The sequence below is a fragment of the Nannobrachium achirus genome (genome assembly GCF_963921795.1).
Source record: "Nannobrachium achirus genome assembly, chromosome: 15".
Classification (NCBI taxonomy): domain Eukaryota; kingdom Metazoa; phylum Chordata; class Actinopteri; order Myctophiformes; family Myctophidae; genus Nannobrachium; species Nannobrachium achirus.
Window position 1 is genome coordinate 38,616,475 of NC_137822.1, and position 15,170 is coordinate 38,631,644.

At 39.9% G+C, this 15,170-nt stretch overlaps 1 protein-coding gene across 1 annotated transcript; it reads right to left on the bottom strand.

Annotated features, from left to right (window-relative positions):
• Positions 1 to 588: 588 nt before the first annotated feature.
• On the bottom strand, positions 589 to 14,773 carry LOC308299837 (low-density lipoprotein receptor-like). Its single transcript, XM_080743620.1, has 12 exons — positions 14,528 to 14,773; positions 13,220 to 13,342; positions 12,693 to 12,815; positions 11,965 to 12,342; positions 11,207 to 11,329; positions 10,879 to 11,001; positions 10,474 to 10,532; positions 9,341 to 9,461; positions 8,942 to 9,070; positions 2,054 to 2,238; positions 1,703 to 1,878; positions 589 to 729 (listed from the first exon to the last, which is right to left on the bottom strand). The coding sequence occupies exons 1-11, from the start codon at positions 14,598 to 14,600 to the stop codon at positions 1,723 to 1,725; spliced, it is 1,593 nt and encodes a 530-aa protein (XP_080599746.1). The 5' UTR covers positions 14,601 to 14,773; the 3' UTR covers positions 589 to 729; positions 1,703 to 1,722.
• Between the last annotated feature and the right edge of the window lie 397 nt (positions 14,774 to 15,170).

Consider the following 15,170-nt stretch of genomic DNA (forward strand, 5'->3'; position numbering starts at 1 on the left):
GCCTGTGACCAAAGGAAAAAAAAGGTAATGTCATACTTTTCTATATATTAGCTGCGTATGCCATTTATTTAATTAATTGTATGCACTGGAATAACTGAAAAAGAAACATAATGCCTATTATTTTGATGAATGAATGAATTATAAATGTTCCTTTTTTCAGGCAATGTAAGGCAATGTAATTGCATTATGTATTAAGTAGGACTATTATGTTGATATAACACAGCACAATAAAGATAAAAAGCCTTCTTCTTCAGAAACACTGAACTAATTTCTTTTTTCCTGTCTGTCTTCTCAGTAATACTGCTGCCACAATTCCATGTGGAGATATTGCTCTTTCTCAACATCCAAGTTTACAGGTCAGTCACAAGGTGTATTACTGGGTTTATTCATTTCACTTTCTTTGGTTCATTTGTTGGTAGTTTAGTGCATGAGCAGTTTTCGTTAGAAATGCTGTTTGCTACAAGCCCGAATTGTGCATTGTCACATTAAAGACCATTATAAAACCTTATCATGCCCAGCACCCAATAATGTTCCATGGCGTATACATTGAATAACATCATTCCATTTATATTTTATAGAGATACTTGCCTCCAGGATTTGACTATCATGTGTGCTCCATTGAGGAGACACAGGCAGAATATGACCATCCTGCAGTCAGCGCTATCATACGTCTCACATTGAAGACTGAACAAGAAGCAACCGATTGGATTCTGAAGACACGTTGCACCCCTGTGACATGGTGGAAAAACCACAGAGGAGCATCAAAAGGAGTGAAGACTATCTGTAATGTGAGAAACCATCATCTATACATAACTAATTCGACTGAGACACAGTATTATTGTTGTACAATGTGTTGATGTTATATGTAAATATGTTTCAGGTTCTCTGCAACTGTCAGCACAATGTGAGGGAGCGGTCAGCCACAGCATGCACCAGATCCACATCCAAAAACACTGACTGTCCAGCTACAATGACCGTGACCGTGAAGTGCGTCACTGAAACTGTAGGCGGCAGAAAGTCACGGTGAGTTTGTACATTCCAAATAAGTGCTTTACCGGTAATTCAAATGCAACTATTCCACGAAGGTTAACATATTTTGTGCTGATTGTCTAATTTTATTTTGTGATCTTTTTCTCAGGAGTAAGGACAAACACATGCCACAGTATCCTACTGTGATAACTCTCAAGAACATCCATAACCACAACATATATTCAGCTGACTTTTTGAAACACAGAGATGTTGGACCAAAGGCCATTGCGACTTTAACCAGACACTTTGAAAAAGGGGCCACTCCATCTTCTGCCTTACATGACCTCAATGTTGAGCTTCAAGCCGAGTTTGGTGCCAACTATGTATATGCTGCCGCTGACAGAGCCACCTGCCCTGACCTTGGGTTTTCCCAGAGGTAAGCATTCTGCACATTAAAAGATTAAAAGTTTAGTTAACCCTCCATTTGGTGTGAATGACAATGAACAGATTAATAACTTTTAGTCAGGCTTACTCAGTATTTCAGTGTCTTTCAGATAAATAATTAAATAAATATTAATATGTAATAATCATTACACATCTTTTTCTACAGGCTGCACAAAAAGATGTTTAAAGAGGAATTTGGCGTGAAGACAGGGCCAATCATGCTTGCTGCCCTTGAGAAACAAGTTGAGCAGTACAACCACACGTGTAAGGAGACATGTGCCAAGCTCACCACGTCAGCTTCAGGGACCCCTATTGTTGCCATCTGCTCCCCCTTAATGAAGCGTGTGCATCAGACAGGTCACAGTGGTGAACTTTGTTCTGCTGTGCCATTGTCTGCTCCAAGTGGCGACAAAGAGAATTCTGATCCTTCCATGGTACATGGCGAAGAAGCCGACCCTGAGAATTCTACGGAACATCCCTCAGTGGTGCATGGCGAAGAGGGTAAGAGAAATACATTTGCTGGTTACAAGTACCTAATTACATGTAAAATATTACTATATTATCAAATAATACAATATATTTAGGCTGCTGGACATTATGTGGGAGCCTATTGTGCACTGGTTGTGTTGTAAAGTTTCACCTTTTTTTTCACAGAAACGCCAGACACACCGGACCACCACACCACCATGATCAATGATCTGCGTAGAGCCATGGCTTCCTTGGTAAATAATCCATCGGTCGTTTCATCGGTCGCTACTCGCGATGTCGCTGATCTTCTCAAGCGGACACAAGCTGTTCTTGCTGCAGCTGCTGCCTCTGGCTCTCCTAAAGGAGCGACAGCCATCAGGCGAGGAGCGAAACGATCAGGCCCAATCATTAGATGTCAGCCAGGTTCAGCTGGCCATCGAGTGCCTGGTGGGCCGTGTAAGAGGCGTCGATCTCTGGCAACTCTGTCTGCGTCACAGTCACCGAGTAGCTGCAGCACTGACCATCCCTACTCTGCGAACAAGAAACGGCGACTTTTTCCACACCACAATTTGGCAGATTCTGTGGAGGATAATCACCCACATCCCAACAACTAATGATGTGAAGTCTTAATTACAAGTGAATATGTGTGAATTATTCTGCTTGCCTTTTCTGCTTCATTTTCACATTGTGACACTGCTGCTGAAGATATTGCTAAATACACTTTTTATTGTATATTTGTATTTTTTGTTCCACTGCCCTGGTATAACAGTTGAAACTGCACATTCATTTTAACTTTTACTGCCACTTTATTTGAAGTTGAAACTTTTTGTTGCACTGCCCTGGTATAACAGTTGTAACTGTGAATTTTACATTAAAGTGTATAAAAACTGAACTAATGTCCCCTCATTTATGTTTGTATACTATATAAACGATGTATACTATTCTAGTACTTTTTAGTCCCACACTGCTCCCACTGCATTGATGAAGTGATCACTCAGGAGAGCACTTCACACAGTACAATTTAGGTATTTAGCAGGGGTTGCGATGATGCGTTGTGAGCTTGTACATCTGCTATTTTCAAACATTACACACAGAAAAACACTGGGTTAAAAACAACCCAATTTGGGTTGTTTCCCAACCCAACACTGGTTAAATATTGGACCGACCCACCGCTGGGTTAATTTAACCTAACATGTTGGGTTATTCATATAACCCAATGTGTTGGGTTATTTAAAATGTATTATATTTCCTCATTATTATATATTACTATTATGTTGGTGGTTCCTGTTTTAAATTGAAATTAAACTGATAGTTGTCGATTTATTTAAATAATCACAAAGCATGGGCGAAGTGATTCAGCCTATGCTAATCTTCCCTGTTAAGTTACAATATCTACTCATTTATTGACATTGCCTAAATGAGATAATACATGGAAGAATAGCATGGTCCCAGAGGCTAAACCTTCAGGCATCCTCAAAGGTTCTGCATCTAGTTTCAACTTTAGGGGGCGGGAGCTCAACCCTAACCTAGCACCCTAGCACTTTAGCTTATGGTTGAAGCTCAAATACTGACAAATCAAATTCTGACATAATGTCAGTCAGCTTGCCTTGGCAGACACTTGGATATGACACTGTGTCATATCCACACAGTGTCATTGACACATTTAGCATTTTTTGCTCCTGAAAGCTTAAAATGACACTGGAAATGCTTTACCCAGCATGCTTTGCATTGCTATGCAAATGCTTTGCATTGTTATGCAAAGCAATGGTGACCAACGTATTTACCCAACGTGTTGGGTAGTCCAAAATAACTCAACAAATTCTATGGAAATTACAACCCAACAGCTAATAACACCATACCCAACAGAAATAACTCAGCGAATTGGGTTATCAGAATACCCATTTGCATGAAAACAACCCAATTAAATAACCCAATAGGCTTAACCCAGCCAAAACAACCCATCATTTTTTAGTGTGTATGTACCTTTACCTTTTGAAGTATATTTTTCTGATCTAATGTAACGCCTCATCAAGCAATGGGGGTCCGTACGTAGCCTAATGCATGTCAAACTGGGCCTTGAAATTGAAAATGTTGGGAATCAATGCTAGAGCCGTACAAATCTGTTCTGATGGCATATCTTTTCAAATGGGTGTCAATTTGGGGGTCCTTTACCTTTGAGAACCTTGGCATGTCCTATTTTAACATCATATGTTGGCAAAATACCCAATCTGCAAGCTCGCAATATGTTACGATGTGTTGTGAGCTTGTAGTTCTGATATTTTTTCGTTCATTTTTACACCAGAAAAAGGATGCTAAATTCAAGTGGATTACAATTAGGCCTACTATAGCATTGTAGATCTGCCATTTCTTCTAGGGATGGCTTCCCCAAGTGCAAATGTGTGCCAAGAACAATCTTTGTTTCATATTAAGCTAATAACCATAGATGTGTGTGTTTTTTTTTTTTTTTACAACTCAATACTTCCATAAATGTCAACTAGAGACCCACTATAACTGCCAACTATTCATACAAAACAATGCATCCCTAGCTCTAACTACAGGCATCAAGGGTCTTAAGGTTGTATTCTAAATCTCCAACAAATGATAGTATCCATCCCTTTTTATCTTAAGACAATAACTTAAACCTATAGCATATAATAGCATATCTTGGAGATCTGATATGTGTACTTGTTTGGGTCCTGACATACATGACTGTATGGCATGGATGACTTACACACTGGCTACACTATACTAAGATATGGCTATTGGTACTGCACCATTGAATACATATAATTGTTGTATTCATGTAGTGCAATCAAGCATTTGTATGTGTCTTTGTTATGGTCCAAGGGTAGTACTGTTCACAGTACGAAAGGAAAAGCAGTCCTAAAGTAGCTTATTTTCATATTTTAAAATATGGCCCCCATTGAAAAAGGTTTGCATAGTCCTGGTCTGAGGTGAGACTTCAGTCAATGGTGATACTTAACCATTAGGGAGGGCATGTGAGAACGACCACCTATACAGTGGGTGGGAGAGTTCTTCTCACCCACTGCCTGTATAGGCTGATGTTGTATGATAATGTATTTCCCAACAATGCAAGGGTATTCAAGTGCAAACACAGTTTTTTTGGTCAATGATGGGTCTATAGCTTTGAGAGTGGAACTCTATAGCTTTACTGTTCACGTGTAATTCAGTGCATAATGATGGTTGATGATGGCTCATTGTCATTATAAGCAAGTCATGGATGGTGGCTCTGGTAATTTGTTCTATGTATCACTGTAAAATGTCTCTTCAGAAAGTTACTTTTCCCCCCAACTCCTTCAGTGATCTGATACCAGAGTTGTTCCAAATAGTACTTGAACGTGATGAAAAGTTATAGTTGTTGTTTTTATAAACATGACCAGAAACGGCTCATGAAAGTTATAATAATGACACATAAAAATAACAATGTCCACTGAGAGAGAGCAGAAACAACATGTGAATCTCACATTATGGTCACTTATGGTTGTAGTGACCAAGTGGTGTTGTTTCCAATTCAGTCCAATTCACACGAATAGGACCAGGGGATCAAAGAGTCTTTACATGCAATGAGACATAGCCAATATAGCAGATCTACAAGCTCACAACATTGCATTGTGACTGGATGTGAGCTTGTGGACGGGTAGTTTTGTTGTAGTATGACAACGTAGGGCATCAATTCACCAATAATATTACGTTTAAATATGGACATGCTGTTTCTGGTAGAAGAATAAAAGTCTGCACACCGATTTATGCTCCCAATGATAACGTTTTCAGGCCCATAGGCCATCATAATGCTACCTAAAAGAGGCGCCTCTTGTCTATTGTAGAGATAGTAAACATGGGACAAAAAACACCTTAATATATCAAAAATATACACAGGAGAGACTGTTATTCGTTCATTTTTACACCAGAAAAAGGATGCTAAATTCAAGTGGATTACAATTAGGCCTACTATAGCATTGTAGATCTGCCATTTCTTCTAGGGATGGCTTCCCCAAGTGCAAATGTGTGCCAAGAACAATCTTTGTTTCATATTAAGCTAATAACCATAGATGTGTGTGTTTTTTTTGTTTTTTTTTTACAACTCAATACTTCCATAAATGTCAACTAGAGACCCACTATAACTGCCAACTATTCATACAAAACAATGCATCCCTAGCTCTAACTACAGGCATCAAGGGTCTTAAGGTTGTATTCTAAATCTCCAACAAATGATAGTATCCATCCCTTTTTATCTTAAGACAATAACTTAAACCTATAGCATATAATAGCATATCTTGGAGATCTGATATGTGTACTTGTTTGGGTCCTGACATACATGACTGTATGGCATGGATGACTTACACACTGGCTACACTATACTAAGATATGGCTATTGGTACTGCACCATTGAATAAATATAATTGTTGTATTCATGTAGTGCAATCAAGCATTTGTATGTGTCTTTGTTATGGTCCAAGGGTAGTACTGTTCACAGTACGAAAGGAAAAGCAGTCCTAAAGTAGCTTATTTTCATATTTTAAAATATGGCCCCCATTGAAAAAGGTTTGCATAGTCCTGGTCTGAGGTGAGACTTCAGTCAATGGTGATACTTAACCATTAGGGAGGGCATGTGAGAACGACCACCTATACAGTGGGTGGGAGAGTTCTTCTCACCCACTGCCTGTATAGGCTGATGTTGTATGATAATGTATTTCCCAACAATGCAAGGGTATTCAAGTGCAAACACAGTTTTTTTGGTCAATGATGGGTCTATAGCTTTGAGAGTGGAACTCTATAGCTTTACTGTTCACGTGTAATTCAGTGCATAATGATGGTTGATGATGGCTCATTGTCATTATAAGCAAGTCATGGATGGTGGCTCTGGTAATTTGTTCTATGTATCACTGTAAAATGTCTCTTCAGAAAGTTACTTTTCCCCCCAACTCCTTCAGTGATCTGATACCAGAGTTGTTCCAAATAGTACTTGAACGTGATGAAAAGTTATAGTTGTTGTTTTTATAAACATGACCAGAAACGGCTCATGAAAGTTATAATAATGACACATAAAAATAACAATGTCCACTGAGAGAGAGCAGAAACAACATGTGAATCTCACATTATGGTCACTTATGGTTGTAGTGACCAAGTGGTGTTGTTTCCAATTCAGTCCAATTCACACGAATAGGACCAGGGGATCAAAGAGTCTTTACATGCAATGAGACATAGCCAATATAGCAGATCTACAAGCTCACAACATTGCATTGTGACTGGATGTGAGCTTGTGGACGGGTAGTTTTGTTGTAGTATGACAACGTAGGGCATCAATTCACCAATAATATTACGTTTAAATATGGACATGCTGTTTCTGGTAGAAGAATAAAAGTCTGCACACCGATTTATGCTCCCAATGATAAAGTTTTCAGGCCCATAGGCCATCATAATGCTACCTAAAAGAGGCGCCTCTTGTCTATTGTAGAGATAGTAAACATGGGACAAAAAACACCTTAATATATCAAAAATATACACAGGAGAGACTGTTATTCGTTCATTTTTACACCAGAAAAAGGATGCTAAATTCAAGTGGATTACAATTAGGCCTACTATAGCATTGTAGATCTGCCATTTCTTCTAGGGATGGCTTCCCCAAGTGCAAATGTGTGCCAAGAACAATCTTTGTTTCATATTAAGCTAATAACCATAGATGTGTGTGTTTTTTTTGTTTTTTTTTTACAACTCAATACTTCCATAAATGTCAACTAGAGACCCACTATAACTGCCAACTATTCATACAAAACAATGCATCCCTAGCTCTAACTACAGGCATCAAGGGTCTTAAGGTTGTATTCTAAATCTCCAACAAATGATAGTATCCATCCCTTTTTATCTTAAGACAATAACTTAAACCTATAGCATATAATAGCATATCTTGGAGATCTGATATGTGTACTTGTTTGGGTCCTGACATACATGACTGTATGGCATGGATGACTTACACACTGGCTACACTATACTAAGATATGGCTATTGGTACTGCACCATTGAATAAATATAATTGTTGTATTCATGTAGTGCAATCAAGCATTTGTATGTGTCACTTAAGCACCACCATGTCACCCTCGGCCACATTCCACTGCATCGCTGCAACTGATTTTAAACAAATTCATTTGATTCGGGTACACATTTTGCACAGGAATTCGATGAGGTGACAATGGTGCAAGTGTGCTCAGATAATAAACTATAATAATAAACGTATAAAGTGTATAAAGCACTTTTCGAAATCAATAGCCGCTTTCCAATCCGAGGGATTCACACTTTGAAGTGCGCATTTCAAGGGCTATGACGTCACTGGGCCGCGCCAAATAGCAATCTACAAGCTCACCCCTCGGATTGGAAAGCGGCTAGTGTCTGGATGATATATTTTGTTAATGTTTTATTTTAACATAGTAATCACATGGTCATTAGTAACAACCACCTGTTTTACCCTGGCAAGTTCCAACTCTTAACACTAACAACACTGTTATGCTTCCAATGAAAACACCACCAATACACACACACACACACACACACACACACACACACACACACACACACACACACACTGACACACACACACACACACACACACACACACACACGCATGTTTGGAATTATATCAACTTGAAATCACAGACATTATATTTCAACACATGCATGGAGTTACACACATTTATTGATAGAGTAGCTATATGGAATGGAAAGGTGATTAGATCCTTAAAAAAAAGCTCATCCAAAAAGAAAATGTAGGAAGGAGTTTTTAAATTGTGATATTTATACTGAGCTTGTAGATCGTCTGTTTTCCATGTTGCGACGCATTGTGAGCTTGTAGATCTGTGACCAGTGACGTCATAGCCCTTGAAATGCGCACTTCAAAGTGTGAATCCCTCGGATTGGAAAGCGGCTATTGATTTCGAAAAGTGCTTTATACACTTTATACGTTTATTATTAAAGTTTGCCTTTTATGACATTCCCAGAACAGGGAGGCTAGGGTTCATGTGTTTAAGACAATGAAGTCAAACAATACCTGATTTAGCCTTGCAGGTCTTTGTAACAGGATCTATCTCATAGCCCTGCCTGCATTCACACCTGTAGCTTCCGGGCAGGTTGATGCAAATCTGACTGCAAATATCTGGATCGATGCACTCATCAATGTCTGCAGGTAGTGGGAGAAAAGATCAAAATGTCAAATCTTATTAGAGTGTAAATCTCAATAGCCGAGTTTATTTAAGCTGTGCAGGGCTGTGTCTAGGAAATTACATTTCCATTCCTTTGAATGGGATCCTCTTGGGTGGGTGTAACAAAGGTTACACCCAGTTTCTCTAGTATGGGTTGAAACCTCAAACAATCGTTAAAACCATGTTCTCATTTGGGTCTCCATTTCCCTCTGTTTAAATGAGCATAACAATGGTGTCAGTCCTCTCACCTTGACAGGTTTTCTTGTCCACCGCAAGGCTGTGTCCAGCAGGGCAGGAGCAGTTGTAACCGACCTTTAGGACGGGGGCCAATTCTGAAATTGGCACAAATTGGTACCACCCAAGGTGACCATACATTTTTTACATTTTTGACTTCCTACATGTCTCTAGTTTACATTTTGGTATGATAACCCTTTCTGAGACCCAGCTTAATTGATGTTATCAGCCGCTAGAGTCGGTCTCCCATCGACTTTCTATACAGGAGGAAAATACCCAGAAAGGTTTTTTTTTCTGGGTATTTAAGTGGGATGTGAGGGGTCTAACTAGGGGTTTGTTATGATGCTGAATCCATTGCAGGCATTTGTTTTGCACAAAAAACATTCCGTGGGCTAGAAATGGCCTCAGAAAACAATACACGTATGGGTGAGTATTCATGTTAGCCGGAGGCCTTAGGGTTTTTTTTCTCGTGCTAATCAGTCTAAAAGTGCAAAATTTTGCACAGATGTAGCTCAGGGCATGCTCTAATGATTTAGCTAGGGCGCCCGAGTCTGCAACATTCAGGGTCGCCACAGCGGCCAAATCAAGTTGGGCTCCCATCGACTTTAGTGATGAAAAGTGATGAGTCATCACTTTTCAGAGTTCTGTGGGTGCTGTGGTGACCCCGAAGGTCGCCGACTCGGGCGCCCTAGCTAAATCATTAGAGCATGCCCTGAGCTACATCTGTGCAAAATTTTGCACTTTTAGACTGATTAGCACGAGAAAAAAAACCCTAAGGCCTCCGGCTAACATGAATACTCACCCATACGTGTATTGTTTTCTGAGGCCATTTCTAGCCCACGGAATGTTTTTTGTGCAAAACAAATGCCTGCAATGGATTCAGCATCATGACAAACCCCTAGTTAGACCCCTCACATCCCACTTAAATACCCAGAAAAAAGAACTTTTCTGGGTATTTTCCTCCTGTATAGAAAGTCGATGGGAGACCGACTCTAGCGGCTGATAACATCAATTAAGCTGGGTCTCAGAAAGGGTTATCATACCAAAATGTAAACTAGAGACATGTACGAAGACGAAAATGTAAAAAACGTACGGTCACCTTGGGTGGTACCAATTTGTGCCAATTTCAGAATTGGCCCCCGTCCTACTTCAGATCAGTACACAAGTGAGAGCAGCCTCCGTTGCCAGTCAAGCACTCGTTGTTGTCTATGTGGAATCAAATATAAAAGAAAGAACAGTCAATGCTAGCGCTCATGACAGACTTTTTCCATATGGAAGCTCACTATTTCAAACCACTAACTACCTTGGCCAGTAATCCCTGACTACCAGGCTTGCTATTCCTGTCATAGTTTCCAAGCTAAGATATGGTTTTCTCTTTTCCCCCCCCAATGATGGTATGTCGGAGCAGAGCTTGAGAGAGTGTATTCCTAAATCACACTGGGTGTACAGAGTTCTTGAATTACACAATATTTACTAACAAATTCAATAAGCCTGCAGTAAAAAAAGGAAGGAAAGGTGTTTCTATACAAGGTTGCAATGACATTTTACTTACTACACTCTTTAACAGGTTCATCTGACCAGTCTTGACAGTCTCTCCGTTTATTGCACACCTTCTCCATGCCAATACACTCCCCACTGCGACACTGGAACTTATCTGGGCCTTCACACACATTCTCTGAGGAGAAGAGTAGGTAAATGCATCTGCATTAGATAGATGCATGTAGACATAACTCACTGACTTCTTCTGAAAATGCAGCAGGCACATTCATCTGAGTCTGAATTGCTTATATAAGCACACTAGCAAAAGATATGCTGTGACTGAATGCTGTGACTGAATGACGATTAAACTAAATATGATATCTGTTGGATCTGAGAATCACCTTTGTGACAGTCAATCTCGTCACTCTGGTCCCCGCAATCATATTCTTTGTCACACTGCCGGCTGCCATGGATACAGGTACCATCATTGCACTGGAACTCATCTGGTCGGCAAGTAGGACGACCTGCAAAAAAGAAACCTGACGTTGCAGTGTTGGTGTATTTATTGAAAGATGTTTTCAGTTCAAATTGTCTGAAAGCTCGTTACGGCTCAAGAATTTGAGATTCAGCACAATACCAGCAATACAGAAGTGGGGTCTAGGGCTGTCACGATTATGACATTTTCCATGGCGATTAATTTTCACTCAAATAATGGCGATTAATGATTTAATTGTGTTTTTGTTATCGACAATACCATTTCTGTTTGGCTTGTAGGCTTTGAAGTTGCACATGGCAGATATGACACATAACCTAAATATACAAAGAAATTACTGACATATTTGACATCAAAAAGAACATTGATAGTGGATATAGCGGATCTACAAGCTCACAACGCGTCGCATCGCGGTGCGTTGTGAGCTTGTAGATCTGCCATTTCCACAATTTTTGAAAATGTTTGAAAATATATGAACAGTTTTCAACACGGAAACGATTATGACAAAAGAATTGCGATTATGTCAAAGAATTGCCATTAGACGATTATGTCAAAGAATTGCTATTCGAAGATTATGTAATAATTGTGACAGGCTCAGTGGGGTCCAAAAAAAAAGAGGGTTAGGGTTAAGTTAAGAGCTAAAAATGCTGAAACGAGGTTGCTTACTGCAGTTTGCTTCGTCTGATCCATCCTGGCAGTCCACCCCGCCGTCACAGCGCCAGGTGCCGTGGACACATTCCCCGCTACCACAGTGGAACTCGTGGGAGCCACACGGCATCTCTGTCTTCTCCGGCTGCCGACCCACACAGTTCTGGGGCCACTCGTCAGAGCCGTCGGCGCAGTCCCTGTCCCCGTCACATGCCCACAGGCCAGGCACACACACCGTGTTGTTACACTGGAACGCACCCATGCTACAGGTGGCGGCGGGACAAGCAGACTCGTCCGAGCCGTCCGAGCAGTCGCTGTCCACGTCGCACACGAAGGAGGAAGACACGCATTGTCCGTTGGCACAGCGGAACTCGTCAAGGGTGCACGCCTTAGCCGCTGTGGGTGTACAGAGTAGGGTGTTGATACTCAAAAAGCAATCACTAAAATAATAATAATAATCTTCTGCCAATTAAAAACATTTTGCCTATTTTATCATTTATTCATTTGTTTTAACACATTTTTGGCTTTTTAATGACTCTCCTTGCGTTCAATAAAGTCATATATCCATCTATCGGCTTGTGTTTGCATTGATGGATTAACCACCTTCAACCTGACCCTATTTTGGGCATGTCATTATAGGTGAAAATGTTTAATAATTTAAAAAAGAAACCCAGAGATCTACTGAAACAGGGCTTAAGTTAACTATTTTCTACCATTCTAGTAGATAATATACTCTCATATCTTACTGCAGTTCTGTTCATCAGCTCCATTGTCACACTCAGCCTTGCCATCACATCTCCAGCCAGCAGGAATGCACTGTCTCCTGGTCCCACCACAGATGAACTCAGTAGACAGACAGCTCCTGGCCTCTGATGATGGAAACGGGAAGAAGCACAGAAGGAATTCCATCAACTAATCAATAATGGATGAGTCCTGTTTCCGTTTCTTCAAATTTACAGAGCTGATAGGCTACTGTACATAAGGTTGGGTTTGGTTTATTGGCCCATGACTACATTTATGGTGTACATTTAGTCAATCATTTACCACACCACTCCACAGCTACCTTTTATTTGTAGTTATGTTTTGCAGTAGACTGGCATTCAAATGGTTATACCATTATGATTGTGTTAATTGAGTGGCAGCCTCCACCCTAGATCTGTTTATGTCAAACATTCAAATAAAGAGAGAGGACTGGTACAGTTCTTTATTTCTTAAATGTACATTTTACACAGTTCTTTTTGTGTAAGTACTGTATACATTATACTGTATTTACCACAGCTAGTAGGCAGCTCATCGGATCCATCGTCACAGTCATCACTTCCATCACACACCCATCTGTTGGGGATGCACTTTGAATTTTCACACCGAAACTGCCTTGAGTTGCATGTTGCTGCATCTATGTATAAGAAAATACATAAAAGAATAAAGAGAGAGAGAGACCATTAATAAAAAACTATTGCAACATTGAATGAGTTTGTCCAACTAGCATTGTGGCAGAGTCAAACTGTAATACTAAACCGGTTCAGTAATTATAAAAAACAAACAAAACTTCTGTCTCCAGCTAGGCCACCGGAAGTCTTTTTCAAGATTGACTGAAGAGCATTCTGGTGATGCTCGCGGAGGTAGAACTGAGAATGTGTCCACATACAGTCACTAAACACTCTAGCTGGGAAGGAACACTGAGACGATACAGCTTTTTACAAGTTGTTTGTGATGACATTCCAGCTCATATGAGCTTATTAATGATTGTCACGATAATGAATTCATAATATCAAATCTTACATATGATATGACAAACTCTGTTATGAGTGTTTGATAGTGAATTATGAACACATTATGTCAACATAAGATAACTCCTATCCTGGTTAAGTTAATATACAACCATGATGACTACAAATTACAGTGTCGAGATAAAGATTACAAATGGTGTGAAACTACACAGTTACACTGTGTATTGCTACATCAGGGATTAACCATTATGTTCATAGTGACATTTCCAGGAAACTGCATAATGAGGAAATTGTGGTCACTTTTTCTCAAGTGACTAAGAGCCCCCGCACCCTTATATGGATGGATTCACTTTTCTCACACACACACACACACACACACACACACACACACACACACACACACACACACACACACACACACACACACACACACACACACACACACACACACACACGTGCATGTTTGGAATTATATCAACTTGAAATCACAGACATTATATTTCAACACATGCATGGAGAAACCTGCACCTTGACATGAACACAGAGATTACAGTTACACACATTTATTGATAGAGTAGCTATATGGAATGGAAAGGTGATTCGATCCTTCGTTTTCATTTTACATGGCACAAATACTTAGTTTCCATACAATCTATTATTTGTATTGCAAAAAGATTCTATGCTGATTATGTGCATTTTAAAACTATACGATACAAAGCCAAAACGGTACGATATTTTGCTTTTGCGAACAAGAATTTTTTATTTGGTTACTATATCGTTACACCCCTATACATGTATGTATTCAGTTTGGGTTTTGAGAAGTTCTTGTTGTAGTTCAAGTCATCACGTACCTGATGCTGTGTTGAATCCAGCCACTGCCAACAACAGCCACACCAACCACAGAGCCCTGAGGCTCACCTTCATCTCTCCTAATGATCTTAAAACAAACTGACACCAGTAAACAATATTAATAATGCTTAATGATAGCAGTATATCTGTTTTATTAGACGTCAGCTCTCCTGTTCCAGATGAAGGGATGGAAGTTACAACCAACTAATATGATACTATGCATGTAACTCCTCCCATAGGCACAAAAACTCTTTTAAACACTTTCAAACTTTGTACATTGCAACACATGTTTGCACAGTAGGGGGAAGAGTGGGGCACAATTTGAGATACTTTTTACATTTGCTCCCCTCTAGCCGAGCTAAAAGATATATCATTAATTCAGGATGTTTCCTAACAATGGCCCCTCACACACACTAGCCTTGCGTCCTTTTACTCTACAGTTTATGCTTGCGTCACACCAACACACAATCGCTAACTTGCTTTGATAGACTGGAATGCTCATCAGTACTAAATCTCAAATATAAACTTTGTGTGTAGGCCTACTGTGTACCTTGCTGTTGTAATCGCCAATTGGCCAAAATACAATGTGTGTGAGTTCCAAAAGATTAGGGTAGCGATGTCTCAGTGGATGTTTTCAACCCAAAT

Excerpts from the sequence above, each read along its gene's own strand:
- LOC308299837 (XM_080743620.1), bottom strand. The coding sequence starts at position 14,600 with ATGAAGGTGAGCCTCAGGGCTCTGTGGTTGGTGTGGCTGTTGTTGGCA. Across the intron at positions 12,816-13,219 it reads TGAGCTGCCTACTAGCTGTG|AGGCCAGGAGCTGTCTGTCT; the intron begins GTAAATACAGTA and ends TTCCATCATCAG. Across the intron at positions 12,343-12,692 it reads AGCTGATGAACAGAACTGCA|CGGCTAAGGCGTGCACCCTT; the intron begins GTAAGATATGAG and ends GTACACCCACAG.